This window comes from Chanodichthys erythropterus, chromosome 12 (genome assembly GCF_024489055.1).
Source record: "Chanodichthys erythropterus isolate Z2021 chromosome 12, ASM2448905v1, whole genome shotgun sequence".
Lineage (NCBI taxonomy): Eukaryota > Metazoa > Chordata > Actinopteri > Cypriniformes > Xenocyprididae > Chanodichthys > Chanodichthys erythropterus.
The window spans coordinates 53,983,102-53,993,001 of NC_090232.1; the positions used below are offsets into that span (position 1 = coordinate 53,983,102).

The 9,900-nt window shown below is 36.8% G+C and overlaps 1 protein-coding gene across 5 annotated transcripts; it reads right to left on the reverse strand.

Moving 5' to 3' along the window:
• Positions 1 to 1,656: 1,656 nt before the first annotated feature.
• LOC137032837 (polymeric immunoglobulin receptor-like) lies at positions 1,657 to 8,422 on the reverse strand. Of its 5 annotated transcripts, none has more exons than XM_067404801.1 (12): positions 8,276 to 8,422; positions 7,872 to 8,177; positions 6,648 to 6,980; positions 6,236 to 6,535; positions 5,808 to 6,122; positions 5,429 to 5,731; positions 5,060 to 5,356; positions 2,836 to 2,889; positions 2,575 to 2,628; positions 2,322 to 2,369; positions 2,080 to 2,175; positions 1,657 to 1,971 (listed from the first exon to the last, which is right to left on the reverse strand). In XM_067404801.1, the coding sequence occupies exons 1-12, from the start codon at positions 8,325 to 8,327 to the stop codon at positions 1,790 to 1,792; spliced, it is 2,340 nt and encodes a 779-aa protein (XP_067260902.1). In that variant the 5' UTR covers positions 8,328 to 8,422; the 3' UTR covers positions 1,657 to 1,789. The 5 variants fall into 5 exon arrangements, with proteins under 5 accessions (XP_067260902.1, XP_067260901.1, XP_067260900.1 ...); XM_067404800.1 differs by having other exon boundaries at positions 5,429 to 5,722; positions 8,261 to 8,422; XM_067404799.1 differs by having other exon boundaries at positions 8,261 to 8,422.
• Between the last annotated feature and the right edge of the window lie 1,478 nt (positions 8,423 to 9,900).

Below are 9,900 nucleotides of genomic sequence, written 5' to 3' on the forward strand. Positions count from 1 at the left end.
GTGTGTGTGTGTGTGTGTGTGTGTGTGTGTGTGTGTGTGTGTGTGTGTGTGTGGCATTGGTTTAAGGGTGTTGATGGTTAAATGAAAGAGATGTGTTGGTCATTGAACACTAACATTACTTGGTTGCTGTCAAAAAATAACAATAAAAATAAATTACAAGCAAACAGTAAATGCTCGCTCTCTGTCATTATATTTTGGACCATTGGATACCTGATATTTCTTTAAACCAGTAGGTCCTGGACCTGAATGGACTCTATGCCCTGTCACTTCCGTGTTTTCCTCAGGCAGACTATTTAAATCCGGAGCTGCACCAGAAGTCATTGTTCCTTACGCAGAGCTTTCAAATAACAGAGTAGAAGATGACTTCAGCTTACAAGAACTTCTCCGGATTACTGTAAATGATGTTCATCACATTGCGAGTCTGTCATCCTTGTGTTTTATCTTTGAATGTGTTAAGTGTGAACACACCATGCTAATGCCTGATTAATAGTGTAGAGACCTAGAGGGAACGTCCTATAATAATAGTCCCCTAAACATTCCCAGAACCTCCTGAATGTTCCCCAAAGATCCACAAATAACTTCCCTCAAACCTTAAAAGAACTCCACATCTGTCTCTGAACGTTACCAGGTGACGTCCTTGACATCATCCCCTTGTCAAACAATACTAAAGGATTCCAATAAGAAAATTTTACTATTTTAATTAGAATTTCTATCATATTTTGGAACCATTCCTGTAAGATTCCTATAGGACTTGTATTATAGACATAAATATATAGTTTTTGGGAAAGTGTACAAAGGATTTGGTTCTTATTCTGTTCATCTTCTTTGCAGCATCTTGTTACTGAGACAATGTACACTGTGGGAAATGTTAAAAAAGGTGAAATTCATGGCATTAAATATCCAAATTTATATTTTAACTTTCCTTAAATGTCTCAAAATAAATACAAAAAATAAATAAATCACCGCATTTCACAAATATCTCCAGGATCATTATTGTGAAACAGCATGCATGAGCTAATGTCAGTACTGTATCACTGCATCAACTACAGCAGTGCTTCTCAATCCTGTCCTGAACCCCTCACCGCTGCTGTTTGGATCAGACACGCCCAACTCAAGTACTCATGAGCTGATGAGCAGAATCAGGTGTGTTAAATGAGAGACATACAACATTAAATGAATTCATTATGATCAATGCATCACTTATTATTGTAAAACTGTGGTAAAACATTGATGCTTTGGTTTGAAATCTTTAAGTGAACAATAAAAATGCCAACAAACGGCCACTTTTATCATGTTCGTTTTGTGATCTCGCTATTGTTTTCTTTCTGAGTTGTTTTCTGATAAAACTTCCATTTGTTGGTGAAATGATGGTTTGTGTGACGTTGATCCAGAGAGGAGTGTTACGGGCGGGTTTTAGTGAAGATCTGCGGTGCTTCTGGCCCGAGGGAGGAAACACAGCGTGGTTTTGGGCTCGGTGCTGATTTGGCCATGAGGGCCAGTGACTGTTATAAGAAATGTCCATTTCCAGGGAAGGGAAATATCGTTCTTACTCTACAGTTCTACTCAGAGCGTGTAAAATCTGCATGATCAGGGACTCCAGTATATGAGCATGAACTAGAAACAACTATAGGTGTGACACAAACAAGACTTTATTAACTAAACACTTAAATTATTCTAACATACAAACACATACATGTAATTTAGCGATGGATAGAGAGCTGAAGCAGAATAGCATGTAATAACATCAGTGTGACGGTGTAAAATAAGCCCAGAATTTCTTTAGGCTGAACTAAAATGAATTTGGCACGATGTGGTAAATGACCGTGGTGTAATCCGAGTCAATCTCCTCGTTGCTGAAGGCGAGAGCAGCGTCACTGAGAGACTCTTCATGCTTCTGGAAACTGACAGCAGTGCACAGGAGCCCATCAGAGGGGATTGTGGGTAATTGTGCTGGAGTCGATGAAACGATGCCTGTGTGAATGAGCAGAGAAAGTGTGAGGTTGATCTGTGTGTGTGTTTCTGAACAGCAGAGGGCGACAAACTCAGATTTATTAAAATGCAGTAGCTTGAGTGTCTCACCGTGTTTACGGTTGTATTTTATTTTGAGCAACACGAGCACTAAACACACAGCCAGCAGGATCAAACCCACAGAAACAGCAACTATCATAGAAGAGCCTGAAATCAAGCAAAGAGATTGTCAAGGTGATCACATGACATTCATCTACAAGCATTCATATGCTGTACATCTGACACTCATGTTTAATGCTTTATCATGTGATCACTTTCATCTCAAACTGAAAAATGGATCTGTTGGATCTTACCAGACTTTTCTTTATCCTGGGATGTTTCTCTTTCAGTGTCAGATGTTTCTGAAAATACACAATCATAAAGCACAAATGGTCAAATTAGAGGAACAAATTCAGTCAAGAAATCACACAAAGAGATTGTCACCGAGAAACAAGGTGATCACATGACATTCATCTACAAGCATTCATACACACGCTGTACATCTGACACTCATCTTTATATCATAACTTTCAACTCAAACTGAGAAACGGATCTGTTAGATTTTACCAGACTTTTCTTTATCCTGGGATGTTACTCCTTCAGTGTAAGATGTCGTCGTTTCTGAAAATACACAATCATAGAGCACAAATGGTCAAATTAGAGGAACAAATTCTGTCAGGAAATCACACAAAGGCATTATCACTGAGAAACAAGGTGAGACTATGACATTCATCTAGCAGTCATACACACGCTGTACATCTGACACTCATTATATATTCATAAGATCACTTTCATCTCAAACTGAGAAATGGATCTGTTAGATTTTACCAGACTTTTCTTTATCCTGGGATGTTTCTCTTTCAGTGTAAGATGACGTCGTTTCTGAAAATACACATGGTCAAGTTTATTGATTGTCAAATTTATTGAAGGGACGAATTCTGTCATTATTTACTCAGATGTTTTGTGGAACACAAATGCAATTTTGCTTGACAATTTTTTTTTTTATACAATTACATTTATGCATTTAGCAAAAAATTCCACAGAAGTGCACATGTGACTTATTTCATATCTTGTAAAGCTGTCTGATAATGTGTGACAAAACAAACAGACACAAATTTATCATTGAAATCACTTGAGCATATTCAAAACTGGCACATACTCAATGTCTTAAATAACAAGACCTGTCGGGATATATGGAAGCACACAAAAACTCTTCAGTGCATAACGATTCACATTTAGATTAATTCTGTATTTTCATTGTATAGATGAGATCTGTGTGAATGTTAAAATAACATCTTTTTGTGCTCCACAAAACAACAACAACAAAAAAGAAACGGCATCAACACAAAGTCAGACGGACCTTTCCACAGTAAAACACAAGCCAGCTGGCACAGTACGTCAAATCATCGGTCAGAGGTCAAATTTTGGTTGAAAATGAAAATCACAGCTAAACACAACATTTGTTTGATGTCTAGCTCCAACATCAGTCAGACGTCAAATTTTGGTTGAAATTAGCTCCACACTGTAAAATAAATAAATAATAAATAAATAAATAAGAGTAGGGAGAAATGAATGGCAGCACATTAAATCATTCAAGATCTCAGCATAGGTTGGTGCTAATTTGAATATTTTTTAACATTAGTTTTCTCTGGCTGTTGTAACTGTGTTTGTGTTTGTTATAACATACACAGTTAAAGCAGCTAGAGAAAAAAATATGTTAAAAAGACAAGAGTCAAAACAAAAGACTTTAAACGAAACATTTTCAATAAGACATCAACATCTAAACCTCTGTTAATTCTCAATAAGAGCTTCTGTAGACAGAAATAAAGTGTTTTTGTGTGTGTGTCAGTGTTGGTGCTCGATGTCAAACAAGCATTGAGTTAAGCTGATTATCATTTTCAACCAATATTTGACATCTGACCAATGTCTTCCTGATGATACATTGATGTCCAGTGACCTCTCTGTGTCTAAACATTGGGTTTAGAGGTCAATCCCATGTTCATTTTCAACCAAAATTAAACGTCTGACCGACCGAGTCTACATCCTGTGCCTGCTGGATCTGTAAGAAACGCTTTCTTTCTGCACGTTACTGAACTAAAGAACTAAAACACAAAAGCAGCAGCCAGTTTTTCTTAAGTGTTTTTATCTGTGGTTTTCAGCTGGTGTGAACATGACCGTTCATCAGACTTTACCACAGCGTGCTGCTTTAAAGAGACAGTACATCCAAAAATGATCACACTGAAAGAAAACATCTGTAGAAAGTTGGGCTGCACGATTATATATTTTATACATATTTTATCAGGATTATGATTTCTGCTTCTCTAAAAGTAATTGTTGTGATTTTGGCCCATTGGTTAAACTTTATAAGACATTTCAGTTGTATTGCATTGGTAACAAGCCTTCACAACCTCTCATGTGTGCGGTTGCCAGACGTCAAGAGTTTAAATCCCCCAAACAAGTTCTCTTAAAAAGGATACATGTAATGTCTGAGTTTTACTTTATCTTTGCAATCTGGCAACCATGTGCACATGCTCTCTACACTGTGAAAACACCACTGATGATCTGAAAACATTGATGAACGTGAGTTTATCGATCTCCATTGAGATATTCTGCTCAAATGAAGGTGTTGTTCAGTCCGTCTGTTCCTTCACGAGTTTTACTGTGGCTGAATCTGCCATCAAACCTTCAGTTACTGTAATAAATCCAAACATGGATCTCAACTTATTTGTTTCTGACTGTAGTTGCTGAATAAATGCACTTAAACAGCCTCTGTGTGACTATACAGAGAAAAACATTAACATCATTTGAAATCACTATTAGTAATTTCACTGTTTTAGGTTTTGAGAGAAACTCATTATGGTTTTACCAGTTTAAAGAGTGTGTTAATGTATATGATATAATTAATCTGATGATTTTCACTTACTTGAAAGTGCAATAATTGTGAATAAATGTAAAAATAAATTTATCAAATTACAACAATCAAGACAAATTATTGTAATTATAATTTTTAAGCAAAAAACAATTGTTATTATCAGATTAATTAATATTTTACCTCTGATCACATGTAGATGAACTTCAGTGAATATGTACGACCCAGAACTCTCCTCTGCGCACCAGTATTTCCCAGAATCCTCTTCTGTCAGATCGGTGATGTTCACAGTAAAGACTCCAGCTGAGGTTTCATCAGTCACAGAGAATCGGCCATTTGTTCTCATATTCGATGAAACACGAACTCCGTCTCGCACACAGATGTTCGGCTGATCTCCTCTGCAGAAAATCCTCGTGTGATTCCTGATGAACTTACAGCTGATGGACACTGATCCTCCGACAGACGCTTCACGAGTGACCGCTGAAGAGAGAAAATATGAGTATGAGAACAGAATGATCAGAAACATTGAGATTTTCTCCAGAAACACCTCACCATCTTTCATGACGATCATGAGTTCAGTGTGAAGATTAAACTCATCTCTTACTGCACACCAGTATATCCCAGCATCCTCTGCTCTCAGCTCACTCAAGGTCACAGTGAAGAGATTGAGTTCAGTCTCATTCTTTACTGAAATCTTTGTTTTATTCTCATGGGATTCATCTGATTTAATTATTTTTTGAGCACCTTCAGTGAAACACTTTCCTTTGTAAAGTTGCTTTACTTCTCTTGAATGTTTTGCATTATAAGGGCATTTGATCTCTGATGAACCTCCTTCACGTCCGACCACTGGAGGCACTAATAGTCAAGAGAATGAAAGTGTTTATATCCTACAATGAATGCACGTTATGTGGTTTATGGTGACTGTACGTACTGGTCACAGTGAGGTGATGTTGATTGGTGAGAGAGACAGAAGTCAGATGTGTGTCTCTGGTTTCTGCTCCACACCAGTAAACTCCAGCATCTCTCTCGCTCACATTACTGATGATCACTGTAAAAACTCCTGCTGTACTGACAGAAAACTCAAAGCGTTTCTGCTCTGATGAACTGATGCTCTCACATATCTTCTGCTCGTTCTCTCTGCAGATGTGTTTGAAGGTCTCGCCGTGTTTCTCAGGGAAATCGCAGGTGAGTTTCACACTTTCACCAATAACAGCAGATGCTTTACTTGATGCACAGAAATGACCAACTATACACAAAAACAATGAAAAATATATAATATAAAAAAGTTCAAATCTTTTTTTCTCATTTTAACTGTTATAAAGTGTGTTCAAAATGAATCTCCCGACAGAATCTCTTTACCTTGATTTACTGTCAGTTTGACGTCAGTGAACAGATGAACGATATTCACTCCACACCTGTACGTTCCTCCATCATTTTCAGTTAAATCACTGATAAAAACCTTCAGAAGTCCTTCACTGGAATCATCATACACGTGAACTTTATCATGACGGACCCATTGATTCTGTTCATCAACAATAATCTTCTGTGATGAATCTTTCTGGATGAATTTCTTGTTTCTTCTGAACTCTTGTGGAAATTTACACGTGATGAAGACTGATTTACTGGAGTAGGCCTGAACCTGGACAGAAGCTATTCGACCTGCAAAATGAAATTTATTTCTTGATTTATTCAATTATTAAAAGTCATGATGGATTTACATTTCTTATTTAGAGCTGTTAGGATTTTTTCATTAAAAATAATCTAAACTCACTACAAACATTCAGCTCAATCTCTTTAATGAAGGTTATGTGAGTAATTGATGGATCTGATCCGTATCTCTCCACTCCACATAAATAAACTCCTCCGTCGTCTGCAGAAATGTGTCTAATGGTCACAGTAATCTGATCTTCATGACTGTCAGACAGAATGATCTTCTCCTCAGATGATTGTGATGATTGTGAGCTGTTCAGCACATGGACAGGACCCTCTTTCAGTCTGTAGAAGACTTTGGTGTGTGTTTTAAACTTTTCATCATATTCACAGTGGAAAGTGATTGTTTGTCCAACATACTCGTCCAGGATAACAGACGTCCCACAACCAGACTCTGAAAATGATTTCAACAAATCCTTGTGACATGCACTGAAATATGAAACATCACAGTATGCAGACTCTGTCCGTCAGACGTCAAATATTGGTTGAAAATGATAATAGGGTTGACATCTTAACTTAACATTTATTTGACACCAAGCTCTAACGTTGGGCAGATGACGAATCAGTTGAAATAAAGCCCCCGGAAAAAAACAAAAAAACAAAACAAAAAAAAAACTCTTAAAAAAGGTGACATGCATGGTAGTATATATAGTAACAAGAAAAGGGTAAAATGCATGTCTACTTATTGATGATAAAGATATAATCATCATATACTGGCCTGATTCACTGATGTCAGTCTAATCTGTTGTATTATCATTTTGTATTATTAATTACAAGTCTATAATTCTATAATGTTTATGTAAAAATATATCCATATCCAAGTTATGAAGTAAAATATCTAGCTTCCACCAGACTGCCTTCTGTATTCAACTTATGAAGAAAGTGTAATTTCGATTTGAAAGTTAATTAATGCTAAACGTTTGTCACCCTGTGTAATTTTTATTTTATTTATTTATTTATTTTTAAATTGACGTTTAGATATCAACCAGATTTTCATTTTCAATCAAAATTTGTTGTCTGACCAATTTTGGATTAGTTGGACTTTACATTGATGTACTGTGCCAGACGGGAAGAAACATGAATGACAATTTTTCCAGCATAATTCAACCCAGCAGCTCAAATTATGAATTTTTATTATAAGCTTATGGTTGTGAATCAGGGTAGGGCATGAAAACTGTTTTGAACTTTGATTTACTTGCTCAGTAATTCATTTTTGTTCAATTTTATGTACCTTTAATAATATATAAAATAATTGCTGTAGTAAGTTATAAAGTGTCACACGTACCTCTGTTCACCTTTAACTCAACATCACGACTCCATGTCTGATTGTTTCCACATGTATATTTCCCATCATCCTCTCCGTTGAGGTTCCTGATAAACACTGTGAAGAATCTGCTGTTTCCATCATCATACAGAGCGAATCTCCCGTTATAATCCCAGCGACGCTGAAGCTCAGAACTGATGCCCATCTTACAGCTCCTGTCTCTGCAGAAATACTTCCCTTTATGCTGATCATTCTGGTTCTTGTACGGGCACTTGAACATCAAACTCCCTCCAGCGCATCCAATCACACTGAAACAAAGTACCTGACCTGACAAACACAAGTTCATTTGCTCTGGGTTATTATATATCATCAATCTAGATAATATAATATATTATTTGACCCAGACTGACCAGTGAAGAACTGACCTGAGATCAGGCAGAGAGTGATGAAGATGAAGATGATGATGGCAGCCCTCATTCCAGATTAACTTCAGTCTCACAGATATTCAGAGAGAGCAATGTATCAGATCACATATAAATGTACGTACATCATCCGTTGATCTTTTTCTCATGTCTCTGCTTCCTTATTCTCTATAAATTCTCTTCCTTATTCCACCCATCTGCACCACTAACAGGGTGGTACGTGTGGTGAATGTGTGAAAGACATGCAGAGAAACATAGAAGCAGATGACAGATCACTAAAATGAGTGACACAGAAGTCTCTGTCCTTAAAACACAAATGCAAAGCAAACAAAAACTGATCTGAAGCGATGAGTGATGATGGTGCTCAAGATTACAAACAGCACAGCATGAAAAACAATGAGAAAAACTAGATTATGAGAACCGGTAGAGGCCTGTAGTCGTCACTGGGGGAAATCAGAGAAGAATTGACATGAGGGGGAAAAAAATACTTTCTATAGTTTTAAAGTCAGCATGGACTGAAAAATCAGCCTGTTTTTTGAATGCTCATAAGCACATTATTGTAAATGATTCACAATAATAATTTAGGATGTGCACAGTATAGTTGAGATGAAAACTAAATGCCAATGAGCAGCAGCATGTCACCATAAACTGTAGGCCTACTGTATAAAGGGAGTCTTTTCCCCAGAGTCTTTCTCAGGAAGACAGGGAAGTAACCCTGGTGTAAAATAGTCCCTACATCACAACCCCAAACTGAATTACTGGTTCAAAACAAATAATTCGCAAAGGTTTTGAAGCTTCATGAAGCAGTGTTTTGATAGCTCTCATCACTAGTTTTCTGAATGACGACATGTTGACCATTCCAAGATGGCGTGAACATCGAATTGTCTGTAGTGGTCGAATGTGGCATCAATGTATACATTTCTATGGTTCTATCCTGCTTATTTTAATGTAAGAGCGGCTCTGCCATTTCTAACTTGAACAGGCTTCCAGTCTCATATGCTTCCAGTTATTTTAGCTCCACAAAAACTGTTTATTCTGCTTGATACTGCAAACTTGTACATGATGATATGGCTTCTTTTTTTTTACAACAGTTATTTCTGGTTCTTGAATCTGATGATATCTGGCTGAGAGGTCTTTCCAGCCATGCAATATTCTACTGGTATCACCGCGGGAGCCGTTTCACCATTTGTATAACTCCGCTTGCTGCGTTTCTCACAGCGAGTGTCATGATAAACAAATGCCATAATTTTACAAATCACCACCTTTGGAATTATAAGATTTTATCTGCATTCTGAGCGGTTTTGAGATTTGAGTGAAGTTTTTGCATTCCATTGGACTTTGTAGATACAACTTTTTTATTTTCTAAAAAAGTTCCAAAATGTAGACAACTTTAAAAAAAAAAAAAAAAAAATCACATAATGTAAATAAGTTTTAAATCATATAATAAGAATATATATGTAAATAGCTCAATAAAAACTCCTGAATAACTCATCAGATTTTGTGATTTTCGTGATGAAGGCAGGATGAAGCTGTACACCCTTCAGCTGTCTTTGTGTGTGTGTGTTTAGATTAATATACTGATGTGTCATCTGTAGTGTTGAGCGTCAGCCTGTGAGATCACCGATATA

Excerpts from the sequence above, each read along its gene's own strand:
- LOC137032837 (XM_067404799.1), bottom strand. The coding sequence starts at position 8,327 with ATGAGGGCTGCCATCATCATCTTCATCTTCATCACTCTCTGCCTGATC. Across the intron at positions 6,981-7,871 it reads TGAGTTAAAGGTGAACAGAG|AGTCTGGTTGTGGGACGTCT; the intron begins GTACGTGTGACA and ends AATCATTTTCAG. Across the intron at positions 2,629-2,835 it reads CCAGGATAAAGAAAAGTCTG|AAACGACGACATCTTACACT; the intron begins GTAAAATCTAAC and ends GTGTATTTTCAG.